Source organism: Carya illinoinensis, chromosome 4 (genome assembly GCF_018687715.1).
Source record: "Carya illinoinensis cultivar Pawnee chromosome 4, C.illinoinensisPawnee_v1, whole genome shotgun sequence".
NCBI classification, from domain to species: domain Eukaryota; kingdom Viridiplantae; phylum Streptophyta; class Magnoliopsida; order Fagales; family Juglandaceae; genus Carya; species Carya illinoinensis.
The window spans coordinates 10477707-10500276 of record NC_056755.1 but is presented as its reverse complement, the minus strand read 5'-3'; the positions used below and the strand labels follow the sequence as shown (position 1 = coordinate 10500276).

The 22570-nt window shown below is 35.9% G+C and overlaps 4 protein-coding genes across 8 annotated transcripts in view; 2 read left to right on the top strand and 2 right to left on the bottom strand.

Annotated features, from left to right (window-relative positions):
• Window positions 1-11422, top strand: part of LOC122307191 (developmentally-regulated G-protein 3) — a 54344-nt gene extending 42922 nt beyond the window's left edge. The window contains exons 10-11 of the mRNA XM_043119881.1: window positions 10504-10616; window positions 11063-11422. Of these exons, the coding sequence (XP_042975815.1) occupies window positions 10504-10616; window positions 11063-11105 (156 nt within the window). The 3' untranslated portion in view covers window positions 11106-11422. The remainder of the gene's footprint in view (window positions 1-10503; window positions 10617-11062) is intronic.
• Window positions 6608-11422, top strand: LOC122307189 (pentatricopeptide repeat-containing protein At4g39530). 2 transcript variants are annotated; one of them, XM_043119879.1, is made up of 3 exons: window positions 6608-9867; window positions 10311-10419; window positions 10504-11422. In XM_043119879.1, exon 1 carries the CDS (start codon window positions 6868-6870, stop codon window positions 9406-9408), a length of 2541 nt encoding a protein of 846 aa, XP_042975813.1. In that variant the 5' UTR covers window positions 6608-6867; the 3' UTR covers window positions 9409-9867; window positions 10311-10419; window positions 10504-11422. The 2 variants fall into 2 exon arrangements, with proteins under 2 accessions (XP_042975813.1, XP_042975814.1); XM_043119880.1 differs by lacking the exon at window positions 10311-10419 and having other exon boundaries at window positions 11063-11422.
• Window positions 11125-14027, bottom strand: LOC122307193. Of its 2 annotated transcripts, none has more exons than XM_043119888.1 (3): window positions 13818-14027; window positions 12175-12414; window positions 11125-11340 (listed from the first exon to the last, which is right to left on the bottom strand). In XM_043119888.1, the coding sequence occupies exons 1-3, from the start codon at window positions 13833-13835 to the stop codon at window positions 11293-11295; spliced, it is 306 nt and encodes a 101-aa protein (XP_042975822.1). In that variant the 5' UTR covers window positions 13836-14027; the 3' UTR covers window positions 11125-11292. The 2 variants fall into 2 exon arrangements, with proteins under 2 accessions (XP_042975822.1, XP_042975821.1); XM_043119887.1 differs by having other exon boundaries at window positions 12175-12417; window positions 13818-14025.
• A 2195-nt stretch (window positions 14028-16222) lies between these two features.
• LOC122307192 (programmed cell death protein 2-like) lies at window positions 16223-21039 on the bottom strand. 3 transcript variants are annotated; one of them, XM_043119886.1, is made up of 8 exons: window positions 20485-21039; window positions 19601-19702; window positions 19427-19510; window positions 19244-19341; window positions 18846-19150; window positions 17733-17967; window positions 17175-17379; window positions 16223-16526 (listed from the first exon to the last, which is right to left on the bottom strand). In XM_043119886.1, the coding sequence occupies exons 2-8, from the start codon at window positions 19691-19693 to the stop codon at window positions 16401-16403; spliced, it is 1146 nt and encodes a 381-aa protein (XP_042975820.1). In that variant the 5' UTR covers window positions 19694-19702; window positions 20485-21039; the 3' UTR covers window positions 16223-16400. The 3 variants fall into 3 exon arrangements, with proteins under 3 accessions (XP_042975820.1, XP_042975819.1, XP_042975817.1); XM_043119885.1 differs by having other exon boundaries at window positions 20540-21039; XM_043119883.1 differs by having other exon boundaries at window positions 20618-21038.
• Window positions 21040-22570: the final 1531 nt, after the last annotated feature.

Sequence of the window (22570 nt, the reverse complement as noted above, 5' to 3'; positions counted from 1 at the left end):
TTAATGTCATATCAGAATGCACAAATCTGTCGAAGAAGGTGTTCATGCTTTCAGACCGTTGGGTAGTGCACATACCAGCCCAGAATACACCTTTCAAGTAAACCGGTACCCAAAATGACCTCTCCGTGTACAACCCCTACAACCATGCATTCTCAGTACGTTCATACTTATGAATTAGCTGCCCCAACTTCTCCTCAAATTCTTTGCAACTCTATGTATCATAGACTGCATTCTGAATTACAACCTTCAACCCTGCGTCGTATTCCAAGTGGGATCCCAATTTTTTTGGCAATTTATGCATTATATGCCAGAGACAATATCTATATCTTGTTTGCAGGAATACAACGCCAATGGCATTTTTCATTGCACGGTCTTGGTCTGTTATGATGGCTTGGGGTGCTCGTCCATTCATGCATTCTAATCATACTTTAAACAACCAAACGAACGTACTTATATCCTTGCTTGAAATTAAGCTACCCCTAAGAGTATAGACTGTCCATGATGGTTGACGCCAATGAAGGGAGTGAACGGCATTTCCTACCTATTTGTTAGGTACATTGTATCGAACGTGATAACATCTCCAAAATACTCGTATGCCGCTGGACTCCGTGCATCAGCCCAAAACACATTCCTCACTCTAAACTCATCATCCACATCCATGACGGACATAAAGCCATCATTCATTTTCCTCATTCTCTTAAAGTAGTCATTCAGTGCTTCACCACCTCCTTTACCTATTCTTAAATGTCTGGCTTTGTCAATAAAATTCCTACAATCTTTCTCTTGGAAATCTAAATTCTCAAACCCCCCCGCTTCAGTCACAAATGCTTGGAAATTTTTATTCATTTGAATACCCACTCTGTCATTCAAGTCGAGCATCCTCTGACTGTATTCATCTAAAACTTTGTGAGATCTAAAAAATCTAGATTTTTGTGGGCTAACAGTACTATGATTGTGAAACAGATCAACACTGGTCAACACTCATTCCCCATTCATAAAACGAGCATTTACTTTTGCCTTACAATCCATTTTTGTCGTTGGTCATGGCTTTGATAAATTACTATGGTTAGGATGATGCCTTATGCCATGTGCACAGCCAATCGTCATATACTTGGCATTCCCATCTATATCTCTCTTCGTCTTTTTTATAATAACACCAAAACCCTCTTGTTTGGCATATCGATTGTAATAGAGTAAAACCTATTTATCAGTAGCAAATTTCATACCAGCTTTTGGAGGGTCAACTTTATCATCATCATCTGATACTTCATTCATCCCCTTCGCATCTGGAGATATATTTATGTCGGGTTCAGTTTCTAAAAAGGAAGATTGCATGGTTAGCTGAAAACATTTTTATTTTATATGGCATGGATGTTAACTCATATGACTAAACGTGTACCTCCAACATTCTTTTCACTTGCACAATGAGGGTAGGGGGTAGTTGGTCTGCATGGTGGCATTGCTGAATGTTTTATTTTCCTTATTGTGTTATTCATTAAGGAAAATATGGAGGTGCAATAAAAAATCAAGAAAAGAGACTGAAGTGAACTACCTGGGTTGTATTTTCACCTCGTCTCCACTCCTCCAAATTACTCGACGGAGGAGATGGCATGGTTGGTCCAAAGGGTGGCATTGTCACATACTACAGTTACCCACCCACTGTGTTAGAATAACTCAAACCCACACACGCACTAAAAAAAATTAAATAAAAAAAATAAAGAAGAGACTGAAGTGAACTACCTTGGTTGTATCTTCACCTTGTCTCAACTCCTCCGGATTACTCGACGGAGGGGATGGCATGGTTGGTCCAAAGGGTGGCATTGCCATATATTGTAGTTACTCACCCACTGTGTTAGAATAACTCAAACCCACGCACGCACTAAAAAAAAATTAATAAAAAAATAAAAATAAAGAAGAGACTGAAGTGAACTACCTTAGTTGTATCTTCACCTCAACTCCTCTGGATTACTCGATGAATGGATGGCATGGTTGGTCCAAAGGGTGGCATTGCCACATACTGTAGTTACACACCCACTATGTTAGAATAACTCAAACCCTCGCACTCACTAAATAAAAAAAATTAAATAAAAATAAAGAAGAGATTGAAGTGAACTACCTTGGTTGTATCTTCACTTCGTCTCAACTCCTCTAGATTACTCGATGGAGGGAATGGCATAGTTGGTCCAAAAGGTCGCATTGGCACATACTGCAATTACCCACTGTGTTAGAATAACTTAAACCCACGCATGCACTAAAAAAAATTCTTTCAATTAAAAAAAATAAATAAAGAAGATACTCAAGTGAACTACCTGGATTGTATCTTCACCTCGTTTTAACTCCTCCGGATTACTCGCCAAAAGGGATGGCATGGTTGATCCAAATGGTGGCATTGCCACATACTGCAGTTACCCACCCACTGTGTTAGAATAACTCAAACCCACGCAAGAAAACAAATATATAAATATATATATATATATATATATATATATATATATATATATATATATATATAAAGATACAAAAATAACTTTACCTGGCTACCCCAAGCATATGGATATGGAATTAGAAATATATTTGGAGGCATCATATATGGCGGGTTATATGGATTTACAGTACCATAATATCCCTATAATATACAAATAAATAATGGATTAACTAAATGCTACAATATATGACAACATAATAGACTCAAATAACCAGTGTGTATCATACATGGGTCATAGAAATCGACATAGAAGGCCTGGGTGGCCTTCCATCTTCTTCTTTGCCCATCACGATTGTTGAACTAAGTATTGAGAACAAGAATATCATATCAACATAAGAAATCTCTCAACCTGCACATAACACTTATCATGCAACTGCAATGTGCATTCACAAGGTATACTTTATATACTAAAAAAAAGTAGGAAATATGCTATATAAACCTCATAATTAATCCTCATAATTAATTAGGCATAACCCAAGTACAGAAAAGAAAGACACCTAATTAGATGTTCAAGAGCTAGAAAAAAAACTGCGTTAAAAGTAGTCACATTCAAGAGTAAAAAGGTCACTTGTAAACGCGAGAAGCAAGCAAATGGATCTCCAAGGCAAGATTTTTGGCAAGTAAAAAAGGTTCTATTTCAAAGGATGATGGTTATTATCGCAGCCCAAAGACTTTCGCATGAAACAATATATAAAATTTGTTGGAGCAACTCGCATTATATCCTTGTCTGAATGATTAAACTTACACAAATTTTTAATGGCTGATCTGCTGCTAATTTACAACCTCTATCTGGGTCAAATCCATCCATAGGTACACCTCCAACTGGCAGCTACCATTGTGGTTAACAACGTGTCAAGTAACATTAAAGGCTTAGACTTTCTTAATCTTACTGGTTTGAGAAAGAGATATTTGTGCCTAACTTACTTAGATTCAACAAACTGTAAAAATATTTAAACTTTTCATCACACACTCTCCAACTCTAATCCAAGAAGGTTAATGGAGTTATTCTTTCACTCTCCAAACTTTCTTCCAAACCAAACAAAGAAATAGAAACTAAATAGCAAATCGACAAGTTGTCCTAAGTCTCAATCTTGGCAGCATGCTGCCTGCTGTTATATTGGTTATGATAGATTTTATTACTGCATTCGTTTAATTGCTGTTTTTGAGTAACTATCCAATCTAAATTCCTTGCCCCTGTAACTCGTTAAAAGAAAAAAGGCCAACAAATTGGGTATTGCACCCATGAAATAGCCACACGGATATATAGTACCTAATGCAATGCCACCTTTGCCTAAGTTGTTTTCTGGTGCATGCTTATAATCTTGTTGATTTAAGGAAAACATACAAGAGGTTGGCTTTTTGTTTTACATTTGAGGACAACTAAACTTCAATGTTCTAAACAAATTGGGATTAGCGATCAAAGGAAAAAAGGAGATCAAAACATGACTCAACAAAAGTGGAGTACCTATTGTGAAGGAGGAAAGTCATGCAGTTGTTCTTGGGGATGCTTTATATGGTGACAAAATGGATGTTCAAGTTGAGAATGAGAGTCATCAAACTGCTACTGTTGAGAAAAGAAAACTTGATGGTAAGAATTGGATCCTGATGGTCTTTCTTAAAACATATTATAATTTTTTCTTTAATCAGTTATTGCATTTCTTTACTTCCAATTCTTTGTTTGGCTTTGAACCTTTATTTAGTCTTGTGATCAAGATGTATATTTAGTCTTGTGGAGAGTTTCCTTTTATTACACTCCTTTGTGCCTTTGCAGATGAAATGTTTCTCTGATGTATTTATTACACTAGAGTTACTTATAAAAATAAAAATAAAAATTCATTTACTCCAGAGATGTAAATAACATCACTCTCAACTAATTCAAGTTATATCAAAAGCACATAATGTTCTTTATGGGCGGTAACAACAAAGTCAACTAAGAAACATGATTAAGGTGGTTCAAAAGAACAACTTGAACTCCCCAATTAAGAAGATTTACATGAAACAAAATTGCTCGAATCAACTACACCTTAATAACGATAATCAACAACATATGATTACAGGTGAACAGGAAAGAATCGTATTCTATATTAAGTATAACCATAAAAAAGACATAAATGATTTATCATACGACAATTAAATTGGTCACACCTAACAATGTAAAGTCACTTTGTTTATATAATTAACATTTGTTTTTTATAGGTTTTATTGATGAAAAAGATATGTAGTCCTCGTTCAAGGACACAGGGAGTGTAAGGGATATCTAATTAACATTTAACATTTACCAATCTCAGGCATCAACGGTCACAAAAGTAGCATCATGATTATCACAATCAAATTCATTTGGTAAAAACCCAAATGATCCATACTGAGTCACTGACATTCACATCTCAGAAAAATAAAATCACAAACTACAAGTTAAACAAGACCTACAAAAGTATACAACTAAGTACATTAATCACCTAGAATCTCTAAACCAGTAAGGTTCAAATGAGCCCCAAGAATTCGAGTTAAAAGCCATGTCCAAAATAGATCACAACATTTATAGAAGGAAATATATCGAAATGGCAAACGTTGTTAACCAAAATATCATAATTAAAAGCTATGCAGCTAACTATGATTTACCTTCAAACTCTAAGGGAATCACCAAAACCCTATAAACATGAAGCAAACTCTAAAATAATTATAAGTAGAAACTCATATAATTTCGCATTCATCACTTAAACACCAAAACATCCAGCTCTCTGAGAGACCCAAATATTTAAATCCAACAAATATAAAATTCAAAAACATACCAAATGTAATAACAGAAGCTTGGCAATCCCAGAAAAATATTTCCTTGATATATTGAAGTAATCGATGGTCGAGGAGGGACTTACGGTCCTAGTCTAGGCGGAGCTTGGTGATTACCACCTTCGATGGATTGATGCCGACGTTGACAGTGGACTCGATTCACTTCTCGCGAGTGTTCCGCTCGATGTGTATGACCCACTTCCGGTGATAGACCTGGACCACCTTGCCACCACGACCCTTGTACTGCAATGGTGAACCTAGAGGACTTTCCTTACACGGTGCCAGAATGATGGAGCCACATGGTGCCGGAGGGCTGGAGCCACACGATTCCGGAGCATATTTCAACTACGGTGCGAGCAGAGGTTTGAGTTCAGGGCGGCGAAAGGAAACGACTGGGGGGGAGAGAACGCAGGGAAATGCATAAATGGAGAACGCAGTGGGGGAATTGAAATCTACCTTTTGAACAAAATGCACACGTTTTCACTATAAAATAATAATAATAAAATGCCACATAGGCAGAGTGAACAATAGGTATCTGTATAGAAGAACTCTTTTGTTTTAGGCTTGATGAAATTGATTGAATGTGGCTTAGTACCTATTGAAAACATCATTCCAAAGACTTGACTATGGCTTGATCTTAGCTTGAGCGAACCTCAGGCAGATTGTTCGCTCGACACTATCTCGACAGTTAGCTCGAGCGAATGATAAGCAGATTGTTCGCTCGACATGCCACTTCAGCGAACGCCTGACAGATTGTTCATACTTAGGGTTTTTCGTGTCGTACAGTATAAATACATGTTACTTTTTATTGTATTGTGACTTTGAGTAGCCATAATACAGAGAGAAAAATAGATCTTTTTGTGAGATTCATGAGAGTTTATTGGGTGTATTGGAGTTCTAGGATTGAAGATTTTTACGATTGATTTCTTGTACTCTACTTTTGTTGATAATAAGTTTATTGAGACCAATTTCGCCAATGAACATAAACCTAGGGCCGGTTTGGATAGTGAATTGAGTTGATATGAAAGTTTTAAATATTATTTTTTAATATTATTATTATTTTAAGATTTGAAAAAGTTGAATTAAAATTTAAAAAAATTGAATTATTTATTATATTTTATGTTAAAAGTTAAAAAAATTGTAATGATTATATAAAATGAATTGAGTTGAGTTTGGCAGGTAACCAAACACAGCCTTAAACCGTATTCATCCACTTAAATCTTAGTATAATTAGTTTTATACGTGTGACTGTTAATTTATTTATTTATTTGGCTTCCTGCTGTTTCACTTTAAATTAGCCGCTAGGCTGCTAATCCGAATAAAGAAAAAGGGGTTGTCGGTCATGGCCATTGTTGGGATCGGAAGGGGAAGTGGGTTCGCCAGCCTGGTGCACAGTTTCACTGGGTGTGTATATGGCTCAAAGTTACCGAGCGCAAGATGGCTCTCGAGGAAGGCAAAATTAGTCAACTTATACCTGATTATTGATCAAAGCTTGCAAATTTCTGGATATTTTCGAATACTACGGAGCTTAAAGAAAGTGAGTGTCAATGTTTTAAATATATATATTTAAAATTTAAGAAGGCATTCTTTGTAGGATGACAAACCATTCCAAGTTAACATACCGCCTAACACACTGTTACAAACTTGCTAAGCACCAAGGTTTCAACCTCTCCACTTTAGCAGCTTCTCTTCTACGTTCACAAGAACCATCCTTTCCACGCCGTCCGCTCCGCACCATAAAGCGCAAGTTCGCCTACCTCTTGCAAATACCCGTTTCAGACAACCCAATACTGTATTATAATACAATCCATGGCCAAATTGTTGTTTCGGGATTCGGAAATGATGTGTTTCTTGCCAACATCCTCTTGCGTTGGCACTCGAAATCTGGTCGTCTGCGTGACGCACGGATGTTGTTCGATAACATGCCAGAGAGGAACTTAATTACTTGGTCTTCAATGGTATCTATGTACAGCCAACATGATTGTAATGAAGAGGCCTTGATGGTGTTCTTGGGACTTCTGAGAAGTTCTGACGAGAATCCAAATGAGTATGTTTTAGCTAGTGCTATTCGCTCTTGTACGCAATTAGGTGCACTTGATCAAGGTGTCCAGGTGCATGGTTTTGTAATTAAGACAGGATATTTTCAAGATGTCTATGTGGGTACCACGCTGATTGATTTTTATGCAAAGAATTACCATATGGATGAAGCAACATTGGTTTTCGATGGTTTGACAGAGAAAACTGCGGTTACTTGGACTACAATCATAGTGGGGTATGTGAAAAGTGGAAGAAGTGAAGTTTCGTTGCAGTTGTTTAACCAAATGAGAGAAACTGATGTTGTTCCTGATAAATATGTGCTGTCTAGTGTTTTGAGTGCTTGTTCGGCGCTTGAGTTTCTTGAAGGAGGAAAACAAATTCATGCTTACGTGTTGAGGAGGGCAATGAAGATGGATGTTTCAGTGACCAATGTGCTTATAGATTTATATGCAAAATGTGGTAAAGTACATACGGCACGCAAAATATTTGATAAGGTGGTGGTCAAGAACATAATATCATGGACCACAATGATCGCAGGGTACATGCAAAATTCATTCAACTTGGAGGCTATGAAGTTATTTGCTGAAATGGCCCGACTGGGTTGGAAGCCTGATGGATTTGCTTGCACTAGTATTCTCACATCGTGTGGTTCACTCGAGGCTTTAGAAAATGGGAGACAAGTGCATGCTTACACTATCAAGGCAAACCTTGAGTATGATGATTTTGTAAAAAATGGTTTGATTGATATGTATGCAAAGTGCAGTTCATTAACAGATGCTAAAAGAGTTTTTGATGCTATGGCTGATCATAATGTGGTCTCTTACAATGCAATGATTGAAGGATACTCGAGAGAAGAGAAGCTGAATGAAGCATTGGATCTTTTCCATCAGATGAGGTGTAGATTATTCCCGCCTAGTCTCTTGACATTTGTTAGCCTTCTTGGTGTATCAACTACTTTATTTACCTTAGAATTGAGTAAGCAAATTCACAGCCTGATCATCAAATATGGGGCATCTCTGGATGTATTTGCTGGGAGTGCTTTGATAGATGTGTATTCCAAATGTTCGTGTATAAGGGATGCAAGGTTTGTCTTTGAGGAGATAACTGAAAGAGATATTGTTGTATGGAATGCAATGTTTTGTGGATATACTCAACAGTTGGAAAATGAAGAGGCTCTCAAGCTCTACTCGGAATTACAGTTATCAAGACAAAGACCTAATGAATTCACTTTTGCTGCCTTGATCACCGCAGCCAGTAACCTAGCAAGTCTCCAGCATGGTCAACAGTTCCATAACCAGGTCATAAAGGTAGGAGTAGACTCAGAGCCTTTTGTTACAAATTCCCTTGTGGATATGTATGCCAAATGTGGAAGCATGGAAGAGGCATGGAAAACTTTTAATTCCACAGTTTGGAGAGATGTTGTGTGCTGGAACTCCATGATCTCAGCTTATTCGCACCACGGGGAAGTAGATGAAGCTCTTCAGGTGTTTGAAAGGATGATAAAGGAGGGAATAAGACCCAACTATGTAACATTTGTGGGTGTGCTCTCGGCGTGTAGTCATGCTGGGCTTGTAGAAGATGGACTTCGTCATTTTGAATCAATGGTTGATTTTGGAATTGAACCCGGGACAGAACATTATGCTTGCATAGTTTCTCTTTTGGGCCGAGCAGGCAAACTCTTTGAAGCAAAGGAATTTATTGAGAAAATGCCAATAAAACCAGCAGCAGTAGTATGGAGGAGCTTGCTCAGTGCATGTAGAGTTGCTGGTAACGTTGATATGGGGAGATATGCAGCAGAGATGGCAATTTCAATTGATCCAACGGATAGTGGATCATATATTTTACTTTCCAATATTTTTGCATCTAAAGATATGTGGGTAGATGTCAAAAGGCTAAGGGAGAGAATGGACTTTAATGGGGTTGTAAAAGAACCTGGAAGCAGCTGGATAGAATTGAATAAGGATGTTTATACATTTATTGCAAAAGACACATCTCATGCTGAGGCCGATCTTATATACTCAGTTTTGGACAATATAATTCTGCAGATCAAAGGGATTGGTTATGTGCCTGACTCTACTATGCTTTTCATGAATGATTGATGAGAAACATGGTGGTAACAATACCACATAAACCTGAGCTTTGATCTGCTGACCATTCTGGAATGAGTTCTTCATCATGCAACTTATGTGGAAATTGAACCATCCTAGTGGAACTCAGATTTGTCACAGATAGCATACGGGTTGTGCATTTTTATTTTTTTTTTCCATATGAGGGCCACCACTATCATATGCTAGCATGGATGCCATTATCTGGTCTGGCTTCCTTGCTGTTGATGGTTTGTATCTGCAATTGTATAAACGAAATCCCTTGATGAGTAAACTCTAACTAGGTTTTTCCCCTTCATGCTTGCATTGTGGATGCTTGCTCATTGAGACAGCTTCTCTCTCTCTCTCTCTCTCTCTCTCTCTCTCTTATTTTAATTTTGATTGGCAGTTGTTGGATCTCCCTGCAATTATTGAGGGTGGCAAGGGTGGAAAAGGTAGAAGAAACGAAGGCAGGTAAAACCTTTCCATCCAACTCGGATGTCTGTTTTTTTTCTTTTTTCTTTTTTTTTTCCTGGTTTTGCAAACTGATGATTTTGTTCAATCGTCTGGGCTTGAGGGTGCAAGTGTAAAGAGGGCGTAGGAGTAATTTTTCATGAATTAACTTGTACTTGTGAGAAATTTGTCTCTGGATATTTTCATTATCCGTTCTGGCCTTATACTAATTTAATTTTTATTTTGAATAAGTATTCTTTAATAACAGGTTCATAAAGAAGAGTGGTAGGAAATGTTTGATGGCTTAGATGTATCATTATGTAGTTGGATCCTAAGATTTGGGGCTTACACAGATCTGACAGATGCACGCACCAAATTCCAGCACCATACATTTGAGGGGACTTCTCTTAGTAAAGATGACTGATTTTTTTCTTCTTTTTCTTTGATTGCTGGATCCTTTCAAGTACATGTACTATGGAGCCATGCTTCTAGACCCAGGTTGTGGAATGGATTCAGAATGTCACGAAATGGCTATGAAAGATTACATATATTGTTTCTAGAAGGATACTGTAGGTTGGTTATTCATATTCAGCACACTACCAGAAATTTTGATCTTGTTGGTTCATGAGTCATTTTATGACGATTTTTATATGGGAGGAACATGTGCTTGAGGATGAGGATGTTGTTCAGATAATAAAAAAAGGTGTAATTGCAGAAGCTAGGATCCTTTTAAAAGTCAATTTGGAAGCAACTGACAGGATTTTCCAGCAGTAAGGCTCTTGCTACGAGATTTATCTTCAGTTTCCCAAGCTTTGATAGACCTAAAACATTCCCTGTCATCTGCTTTTTCTTAGCTGATTAGGTAGAGCAGCGGAGAGCTTTGATATGTAATTAGGCTTTTTGGTGATCAAGGATTCAAGCTTCCTTTTAGTATTCTGTTGACTGCTCTGTTGTATAACACCGCACATAAAATCTATTATGAAAGGGGAAGGTGTGAATTACAACCAGAAATACGTATACTAGAACCTGTTGTCACATGCGCTTTCAATATTGATTCATTTCTAACTCTTGTTATAGGATTTAATTTCACAATCTTCTACCAAACTGAAATGTCATTTGAGAGCATGGATTGAATTGCATGAAGCTTGATTCTCTTTACTTGAACATCCCATTGTCTAAAACTGCCATACTTATCAAGAATTGTGTTTTTTTCCAGACCCGATGAAGAAATGGAATCACTTCTTATGGACTCGCATTGAATTCTAAAACAGAAGGCGCTAAGGAACAAACATGTTTTCGTTATCATCATGAAGCAAGGAACATCATTCCTATCCGATAAAACGGCGATGGAAAGAGCTCAGAGAAACCATTATACAGGCAAAAGAAACCAGTCTTCCAATGCAATATCATTACATTGAAATCATCTAAATAACATTCCCTCAAGTATCAGGCTTTAACGCAACAGTTGAAGTAGCTGAGAAAGCTCCTCCTTGTCTGTAAAAGAAAGTCAAACAATTAGCATTGGATTTCATCAACCATAAATTTTGAAATAAAAAACCTAAATCATTTTCCTACTGTTTAGTGGGTATACCAAACAGTCAGAACATTCCCAACAAGTTCTTAATAGTTTTCCAATCATTAAATACCACATTATGGGATGATGAAATGATAGATAAATAAAAGGATGAGTAGCATTGCTATTTTGCATTAAGCTTCTACCTTGAGCATGCATATCTACCATGCTCGTCATTGATGAATAACTAATGTGGGAATAAAATATCGTGGATGATTTATGCACTTGTTCTTTTGTCCCTTCACCAATGCAACAATTATCTATTCTATTGTTTCCAATCTACGAACTAGAACAATAATTTAATGCATGCTAGTGTGTCTGTGTTTTTCGAGTCTCTATTAGGAAGTTCCTACTCACAGACTAGCATTTTTGGCCCACCGTATTTAATACCACTTCGCACTTTTCCCACCGGCCTACCACATGTATGCCACCATCAATGGTTATGGTATATTATATTATTAGGGAAATACTTTAGAAGTAAAGGAATTATACAAAAATAATTCTACAAACTGATGTGGTTTAATGTGGTTCGTCAGATTGTAAATTTACTTTTATTGTAAAGCAAATCTAACCGATCAGATGAAGTCACATCAGCTTGTAAGATTGTTTTTGTGTGATTTTTGTGTAGATGTAGCAGTACTCATTATTATGTTCCTTTCCATTATAACCACCAACTACCACATATCTAGCTGTACAAGATGCATTATTAAACAATGTCACAAATAATGCACCACAAAGCTAGCCAAGAATCTTACAGTTGGAGAATGCTGGCTCTGATGGTAGTGGTGGTCATCATCAATGTGAGTTTTTTCGCTTGCGTTGGTGGTGGTATTTGAGGTAATGAACTCTTCTTCATTTCCAAGACTCGCTCTAGACACATCCTTCTTGTTTTGCTTTCTATTTTCCCTGATTTTTGAGAAATCCAGAGAGTAGTCTGGCACCTGTCCTTTCTGGTCCCAGTCTCCAAACTGGGGCACTGATAGCCAGGGAGCGACCTTCTGCAAATAACATCAAAATTTTCATATATATCAAGAGGTCTATCCCCCAGAATAGAAAAATTACAAATGATTAAAAAACCACCAATGCCTCTTTTCAGTGAACTTAGGTATCTAATCATGTAATCCTTTTTTTTTTATAACCTTGGGTGTCCGGGCCAGCTTACGCGCACTTTGACTAATCCTAAGAGGTCCTGAAGTTAACGACCAGGTAAATCCTCCAGTGGCCCTGAGGGGACTCGAGCTAGTGACTATTGGGGAGCAAATCCAAGGCTTGACCAATTGAGCTACCCCTCAGGGTATCTAATTATGTAATCCTTACATCCAAATAACCTAGTTTGAGATTATAAATAAATAAATATATATATTAAAAAAAAAAAAAAAAAGCCATGGAATGCAAACTTTACACTGCATCTTATACAAATTTCCATGGTACAAAAGTCATCACATGCAAAATTAACAGACCACGCGGTATTGATCCCATCCACTCTTAAAAATAATCTCAACACGTGAATTATAGACGTGACTTCATGACAACGAGTCACATGACATGCATTCTGAAGACCCCTTTGCACAATGCCCAAAAGTAGACAATTAAATTAGCGAACTGCCTTCTCAAACACAAGTTCAGAAATCGGAGTTCTACCTTCATTTCATTTCCACTTACTGATTGTCCCAAAATTATCAGTTTCGAATACCTCAAATGAAATCCGGTGTTGGAAATGTTCTTCCAAATACATATTATTAGAGCAGAAAGTTGATCATGACAGGAGTTGAATTTGCAAGCCAAAAGAGGGGAAAAATTATAAAGGAGCCGGCGCCTTTGACTGTCTCATCTTTGAAAGAAAAAAGAAAGTCAAGCGAAATGATTACGTGGTTGAATGTCCCGTTCAGTTGAACAAATAAAAAATTTAATTTCTTCAAAGAGTGAATTTTAGCTTTTTTAGAACTGATGAGAAACAAATAACAATTATGTATAGATCTAAATTTCTTTGTAATTTCAGGTACACTCATCTGTCGAAAGAAACATGACAATGAGATCTCAAAATGGACTTCGTAATCCGTTTGGTTGCCAAGAAAAAGAACGAAAATGAGAGAGAGAAAAATATATCTATAAATTTGGTTTTTTAGTTCCCGTGAATGGGGTAAACACTGAAATCTACTTATCCGGCTCCAAGTTGACCAACTGAACTAGAAACAACACCAAAAAGAAAGCCTTCAATTTTTTCTAAAAATCCTATATACTCCCCGTCAATTACTTTCTTCGTATTTTCATTGCCTTTTCTCGGCAAACAAACGAAATAACTTGAAACCACTACAAGAACATTTTAAAAAAAAAAAAAAAAAAATAGGAATCAGAGATACACACAAAAGCACAGAGAGAGAGAAAGAGAGAGAGAGACCTCCTTACGATCCTCCATGAGATTGGTACGAGTTCTTCAAAGAAACAAATACTGTATTGTATAGATGAATTTCACCAATAAGAGAAGGAAGAGGCTTTTGTTTTTGTATTTGGAACTTTGGAGGAGCTAGCTGTATGAAAAAGAGCAAAGCACAGCAGGATGACAGCACGACTCCGATTGGTCCGTATGACTCCAGTGACATACCCAGGCTTATGGAACTTTCGGCTATATATAGTCTCCAGCTTTACGAGAGTGGGCCTCTTGATCTTAATTAATTACGCAAATACCCCTCTGAACGGGCAATTTTTTTTTTTTTCTTTTTTTCCTTTTTTTTTTTTTAAAAAAATAGTTATGATATTTACGAGATGTCCGGAAATATATCACCATTGTCTTCAAAAATTGAATCTTTGTATTTACGAGTTGGTGGTTAGAATATTTACTTAAATAATTTTAATAGCATGGCATTATTTTCTTACAAAATATAAACTTTTTTAACTTAATTGTTAGGAATGATACTATGTGATATGATCCGTGAATTCGATACAAATATGATATAAATTTGTCAACTCTGCTAATGTATAAAAGGTGTATTCTTTAATTTATAAATATATATTTTTTTAATAATTTGATAGAAAAACCCAAAAAAATATCTCACAATCAAGTGAGGTGGCAGTGTTTAATAATGTCTTTCTTTGGAAGAGGACAGTGTTTAATAATTGTATATACGAGTGTGTGTAGTTTTTTAATCTAAGAAATACGAATCAACATAAGTTATGCCTTTTATTAATGTTATTTCATAGTATGGAGAAAGATTGGTGTACGCAAAGATGATCCGATTGGAAGAACGATAAATCCTAAATATTTTAGATTAAATGCCTTAAATTGAGTATAAAATAAGTCTTGAATGTACAGCTACGTAGAAAATTAAACAGAAAGCTGGAATGCATACAAGCCACGCGACAATCCCAACGCGGATTTGGTTTAGAATAGAGATAAAAGGTGTGACGTGTTTTAGCACTTTTTCCGTTGGCGCTATATATATATTCATGATGTTTCCTTTTCATTGAGGTGGGGTGCCACAAGCCAGCCATTGCCGCCCCCCTCAACTGGACCTTTTATCATGGCTACCTGTCCTTCTTCTGCTTCTAAAAGGCCAAACGAATGGTTCCCTGCCGTGAGAGGTAAGCAAGACTGCGTCTGCGCATCGTGATACGACTCGGTCTTGCTTTGTTTCCATTTACCTATGATTTGGCGTGGCCCGAATGTGTCAAGTGCGTGTCTGAGTTGTGGATTTGAATCTCCTAAATTTTTTTGGACAATAGTGCTTAGAGTGGAAGAGATAAATACATATGAAAAATGACACCTAGTCCCGTAAATTTGTCTCCTCAGACTTATCGTTCGGATATTTAAATTATTTTTTAATAGTTAAAAAAGTGAAAATGATTGAAATTGTGATTTCTCTTAATGGTAACTTTGAGGGGACAAATTCATAAGACTGAATAGTAGTACTCAAATACATAATGTCGAATATGCAACATTTATAATTATCTGAATAATTTTTTTGGACAATATTAAATACTCAATAAATATTATGCGGCCGATTTGGAATGTTTGTCTCTCTTATGTTTAAGTTGTTTTATGCCAATTACTCTGGAAAATAAAAGAAGTTTCTATTCACCTAAAGATGAAAATTTCAAGTTTAGAACTCTTCTACACGTTTTGGGCAAGGCTAATGTAGATTGTGTAAAGTCTTAACATTAATTCTTTTATGTTCTGTTTAGATCGAGGTCAAAGAATAATTTAGTTCATATTGAAGAAACGCCTAATATACATTGTTGCAGCTTCTACATCTTTCTTGCCAGGTGTCCCGATTGTTAAGATGACTGGATAGATAATATACAAATCTTTCATTGTCTTCCCATAACCTAAACAAAAAAATATCTTCTTATTTTTTTTTTTTTCCAAGGCAAGTAGGAGTACATAAAGAATCAAACCCAAAAAATGGCACCACATAGAATGATAGAAGGGATCTTTTTCCCATAAAGGGTGCTGCTACAAAGTATTTCGCAATTTCTATTTTCTTATATATGCAAAGAAGATTTTCCACGCATATGTCGCATCCCATATCGATCAGACTTGCAAAGATAGGGTCAGCCATTGCTATAGGTAAATGAAAGCTTGATTGTCCCTATCAAATATCAATCTAAAGCCAAGCCATAAGGACAAGCATCCTCTGTTTTTCACTTGAACTTAATAGTAATTCATTATGAAACCTGTGTTTATAAGAAGTATCAAAATGGATGTAATCCTATTCAAACGAGAAGATCGTACTCCACCATGTGAAACCAGAATCTCTCTTGTCCCCAAATTACCAAGTACCCCTGCAGGCAGTATTAACTCTTTCCTTAATCAATACATAAGAAGTTCCTTCATTTCTGTAATGAAACTACTATAGAATAACCCCATCAGCAGCAATGTTAAGATCTCCTCCATGATTCTGAATATATGAGCAGTTCACAGACAGTGTATAAGATTTACTACGAGAGGTAGGTTTTTGCTAATTCTGCAAACTGATATTACAGATCACGAGAAATAGCTAAGTCGAGCAGACTCATCCAAGGGTTTCTCACATTGTACCACAACAGCTTCTTCTGCCACAGTCCAGCCTCCAGAGTTGAATTTTTCTTGATCAAACGATTGAGAACAGTTCTAACAAATAAAGAACAGAATCAAAAGTTTTAGAAGACCAAATTTCATTAAAAATTGAGGGTATCAAAGTTTATATATACAAGCTTAAAAGGGTGGTGATAAATGCACGCATCTGCTTCACTAAGAAGAGTTGCTAATGTGAAAAGGAGCTAGGGTGCACTTGGAACAAAATAAATCAAAACTTCAGAAGCAACCAGATCCAAACCAATCCCCTCTCCTTCCTAACTCACTGGCTAGTGGCTGAGGTGATGTTTGGATGCAAAAATCTGGAGAAGTTTTTGATGAATACTGAAGAAATGAAGTTGAGATAAAGTTTTATGGTTTTTTGTGAAAGTTGTGGGTCCCATCTTAAAAATACGTTTGAAAAATAAATTTGTGAGATGAAGAGTGAAAAGTTTTTGAATGAGATGTTTTTAAGTTTTTATGTTTGGGAATGAAGTTGGAAAAAAAATTAGAAGTGGAGAGAAATTCACTCAACTTTTCTGTTGCCAAACATGAAAAGTCCCATTCACTAAGGATGCCTTTAATATAACACAAAAGTGACAAACTGATTTGTTTCGTAAGCCACTCCAATACTAGTGAAACTTGTAGATAGGAAGAGAGAAAGGTTTGTAATCTAGACTAAGTACAGAAGAGTTGAAAATTCACCTTGGAACAAGTGTATACAATGAGCGTCATCCAGTCCCAATTCTCCAACAAAACTCGTTGATGATCATCAACCGCTTCATGTAGAAAGTACAATAATGGTGGCATTAGCTGCATTTCAAAGAGCCTTGATTCACCACATAGCCTGCACCTCCCAGGGTCTCCTTCATCTGCTGTAGCCAGAAGTGGTTTCCCACCATATGAATATCTGAGTACACAGCAACGCGAGAAAACTATTAAAAAGAATAACTGGAAGGTTAAAGGATATAATTCTCTAATTCTACCATCGATATATGCATCACCTACATACGAAAATATATATAAAGTTACAGTTAAAATCCACTTTTCACCTCTAAACTATCACCCCTTTTGAAATGTAGTATTCAAACAACATTTTTTTTTATCAGTAAACAAAATTTTATTGATCATAAGAATAGGCTGTGGAATGGGTTTATACAAAAAAAATGGTAGAGAAGTGCTCTCTCAACTGACCGCCATAACAAGCTAACAGTTGAATCACACGTATGTTATTTGGGTCATAAAATCTCGTTAGATTTGTACCTGAAACATTGCTCTGGAAATGCATCCAGTTGACGCTTGAATTTAAGGTAAGTCCTATCAGCCGTCAATGCTTTATCATGTTCATAATGTTCCTCTGCCCAAGTTTCTCCTGGTACATGACCCTCAGCATCACTACCATTCTCCTTAATGGAAAGTGACGAGTAATTTGAGCAAATTGAAGTAAGATCCCTTGAGGATGGCTCTTTCTGAGAATAAATATAAAAGCAAGGCACCACTGCAATCAACAAACATGTAAATCAAGTACAACACTTCCAACACAATTTATATCTTAAAAAAGGATATAGAATTAATATTCTTGCATTTTTTTTTTTGGGGGGGGGGGGGGACAAAATCTTGTGACAATCTCTCACATAACTATGAGAAATCAAGTTTTGCAGATGCACTCTTGATTTCTCATAGTCGTACTGAGGCCCAGTAAATACAACAACAAAATTTGAGACTATTAAATCCATAAATAGTATAACAACATACTTCTTTGTATCACTTAAGTGGACCGACGATTTTCCTTTTTATTGACACCGGGTGTCCGGAAAAAAGTCTCGACTAATCCCAGGGGTGCACAGGCTCTGGGAAAGGAGTTTACCTCAAGTGCACCTCGGGTAGTTCAAGGGGAAATTCCCCCAATCCAATGGCCCCTAGAAGTTGTTTACATCCAAGCGTTTGAACTTTAGACTTGGATTAGCATATCACCAAAACCAAGACTCCTACCACTTGAGTCAACCCATGGTTTCAAGTAAAACAATAAATAAATCATCTTGATTCTACTAACTTAGTTCACTTCTTTTTAATGTAAAGGAAGTTGATTCAAATTCTTTCATCCACATCCTTATTTTTCTTTTCTTTTCTTTTCCACGTGATGTGATTTATTGTACATGGGTTGTTCTCAGTCAAATGAGTAATTGTATTTGAAAATTGAACACAGGAGAGGAGTTTAACCTTTCTCATGAAAAACAGTGCTGTACTTCAGCATTTTGGTACAAAATGGATGAGGGAGCGGATTGGGCATCACATACGCTATGATATGAAAAAATGGAAACACAACACAGAAGTGGATAAGTATGTTCTAAGTTGTCTCCCACGTCATAACCAGACCTGATGTGTTGGCATCTGTCAGTCTTGTTCTTGTGCTTGCAGATGCTGGTGTCATGAAAGTCTCAGAATGGTGATTTCTCTGTGGCTTCTTGGAATGAGAACATTGAGAAGCAAAGGTTGCAGCTTCGGAGAGTGCTTTACCCAATTCCTCCAGATCCATGTCATCACCAGTTTTATCATCAAAACCCTCCCACCAGCTGGTATTCGGTGATAACACAGAGGGTCCAGGTGAAGAGGCCACATCCACAGAGGCAGTTTGTGGTTTATCTACATTAGGTAACCTCTGAACACGAAGAGCTCGCCAACTGCAAGCCACCAGAATTAGCAGGAGAAAAAGAAAAACATGGATATCAATTGTTCTACTAACAGTAATATAGAAAAAGAATGTTGAAGAATACCTAAGGGGATTGCTCCCACATTTCGGTATCACACAACCAAAAACAAAAAGAACACGATCTTCGATCTCTAGACTCTTACATGAAATTGGGGCATAAACCTGGGAAGAAACAAAATAATTTTAGCTTTTGCACACATCAAATGATATTCTCTCTACAAAATTTATAAGATGTTGAATGTTAAACCTGTGCAATAAGACAGAGTTTACTACCACATGCACCACACTCAAGCAGGCTGGGTCTTATAGCCTCTTCTTGAAGAGGCCAGTCCTGTTAAGGAGAAAGGGGAAAAGGGAGTAGAGATTAAATTCAATAACACCAAATAAAAGTTGCGCAAGCAGATCAGCAGAAATAACTTACAGGCAGTCCTCCAATTTTTGATGTATAATGATCAGATGGTTCACAATGATCATCAGCCCATGGCCCTGGCATCCCTAGAATAACTTCACCCATTCAAGAATTCTGCTAGAATGGAAACAGGGGCAATTAATACATTCATGATTTATGTATCATCCATGGATCACAAAACTGAAAAGATAAACATTCATAATTCCACACCAAATGGATGGTGAAAAACAACTTTAGAATCCAAAAGTGGCACAAACGTGTAGAATTACGAATCTCAAAAAAGAAAAAAGGAATTAAGCCATAAATAATCTAGAAGCCTGAATTCAATCTTTCCCTCCATTTTAACATTTTTCATTATTTATAGTCACTTCCACTCAAATATGCCTGTTATAATTATTTGGATGAGATTTGTGATTGAGATTTTCTTCTTTCTTAAGAAGGAAAAATGACAGTATGCATTTACCTATTAAACAAAATGACATTATGCATTATTTCATCACATGAACTATATAAGCAACAATAATTTGCTGTTGAAAACCAAACGCTAACAACATGTTACGTGAACATCTCTTGATTCTCTTCTACCTTTTTGCTTCTTGGTCTACCCATCCCCACATGCTACGAAAGCATACCCCATAAATTTACTCCAAATTTTACGTTTTATTTCGCTTTCTACCTGCCAAGCTCCATTTATTTCAAATGTATTGTTTCTACTAAATTCACCTAAGCTCAACAAAACGGGTAATAAAGGACTTCTACATCTGTAATTTAACCGTTTCCAATTAAAATTTTCCATGTAAATAAACGGAACAGAGTGCAAAAAAATATATTACAAAAAAAAATATATATATATATATGAGAATAAGATTCGGAAAGCGGAAGAAAAGAATACGCACTAAATCTTACGCATGGCCTGGGAAAAACTAGTTTATTACAGAAGCTATAACGCACCTTCAAGGAAACACTTCGATTACTCAAAACAAGTTATATAAGCTATTCAGAAATTGCCACCTTCTTCGAATATCTTACAGTTTTCAAAGGCTTCAGATTTAGGTTTGGTGAAGTCGAAGGGAAAGCTTCCCGGGGAGTCTTTCTGTGCCCCCAGTGGCAGTGGCGGCGACGGCTATTTTTACTCGAAGGAAAGAAGACGAAACCACTCCGTTTTACGTTCATTCTTAAATTTATTTACAAGAATTAATCTGCTTTATCCTCTAACCAAATAGTGTTTTAATAATAATTAATAAGATAAGACTTATTATAAGAATACAAATTTATAAAATACATAAAATTAAAAAAACAAATTTATAAGAAACGCAATTATTTCTTTATTAAAAAAAGGATGCCCAACCACCGGGAAGGGATTCCGATGACCGCCGATTGGATTCCGACTTGGAGTCCACTAGATTCCGGTGGTCTTCAGTCAGTGGCTGTTAACTGCCATTGTAAGCAAGGATTGGATTCGAGAGACAGTCGAGGTGGTGGTTACGGGTTCTTTTGAAAAGTAATTAGAGTTAGGATTTTAGGGTTTGTTTTTTATATTTTAGTGTTTTAGCTTAGATCTAAAAAATCACGTTTGATGCATATTTAAAATAAAATAAAATAAATTAAATTGATTCACTATCCAATTATCTATTATCTAATATTATACATTTTACTTTTTATATATTCCAAACAAAACCTATCTCACATTGGATTATCCTTCTAAACTTTATATAATAATAAAATATTTTTAATTATTTTTCTTTGATTAATTTTTATCATATTTTACATTTCTACCAATCATATATTAATTTATAATTATATTCTAACCAAATTATTATTTTAACAATTATATTTTTAATAATATTTAAAATTATTTTATTGCACTCACTTAAAATTCTATATAAATATCTTAACTTACCAACCGAATATTTATATTTTCCATCTAATTATCTTCTTTTGTCAACCTTTCATCTTTTACCAACATTTCTTCTACCCAATAATTATATCCATAATTCTTGAAACGAACTATCTTCTTTAATTAACATTTTTTATTTTAGCTACAAAGTGATTGACCTTGCTATAGTAACTAGTCAAATATGACCCCAGACCCTGATTTACTGTAGCTTAAAACTTGTATTGTGTTAAATTGGATGTAATTTTATGTAATATTACATATCACTTTTGTAGCTCCACTGGGATTTGGCATATCACTTCCCTTGCCACTGCCAGTGCTCTGAAGTCACTTTTACGAGGCCTTTCTAGTAACAAAGGAGAATAAAGTCGTGAATTTTAATCCTTATAATTCGTTATATCTTTTTAGTAATAAATGAGATTGAGAAGTTTCAGATCTAACAGTAACAGTGTTAAGTTGAACTCTATATGAAGAAACACAATTCTCTCTTCAAATATTATTTTACTATTTTTTCTCTCTCATACACATTAAAATCAATTTTGTGAAATTTATATTAAGATGATTTTGATATATTAAATTTATATTAAGTTGATGATATAAAGTGTTTTTTTAGTATATATTAATATTTATTGATAAAAGTTATCATTTTGATATATAAATTGGTAATATTAATAAAAAATAATAATATTTTTTTATTATTTTATTCAAATATGCATAATCCAATGTGAGAGTTTTTCTTTATATGCAAAATCAATCTTCAAAAGATATAATTTTAAAGATGCATATAGATCAGAGCTTACTTCTCAGCGTGCAATAGGAATAAGATATAGCGATCTTGGCTCCAGTTGCTACAGCATTAACCCATGTCATTGACTTTCCTGTTTGAGGATACTAGTAATGAATGATGCATTTACCGTCGACATCTTGGATTTGGCTTTAACTTTAGGAGCTTTCTCCTCAAGCTCTGCCTCGCATTCTAGCCCTCTCATCCCTGCATCAATATATTTCTCTAGATAGTGACTATATAGCACACAGGTCAGTTAATCTCGCAATCAGGATAACTGCACTACATGCAAGACAAGATCCAG

What these genes read in the sequence shown, in the direction of transcription:
- LOC122307189 (XM_043119880.1), top strand. Translation starts at nt 6,868, where the DNA reads ATGACAAACCATTCCAAGTTAACATACCGCCTAACACACTGTTACAAA.
- LOC122307193 (XM_043119887.1), bottom strand. An exon ending in AGAGCCAGCATTCTCCAACT is followed by an intron (nt 11,341 to 12,174) that starts GTAAGATTCTTG and finishes TTTCTTTTACAG; the next exon opens with ACAAGGAGGAGCTTTCTCAG.
- LOC122307192 (XM_043119886.1), bottom strand. Translation starts at nt 19,693, where the DNA reads ATGGGTGAAGTTATTCTAGGGATGCCAGGGCCATGGGCTGATGATCAT. An exon ending in TGTGGGAGCAATCCCCTTAG is followed by an intron (nt 19,151 to 19,243) that starts GTATTCTTCAAC and finishes GGTGGCTTGCAG; the next exon opens with TTGGCGAGCTCTTCGTGTTC. An exon ending in TTTCCAGAGCAATGTTTCAG is followed by an intron (nt 17,380 to 17,732) that starts GTACAAATCTAA and finishes CTGTGTACTCAG; the next exon opens with ATATTCATATGGTGGGAAAC.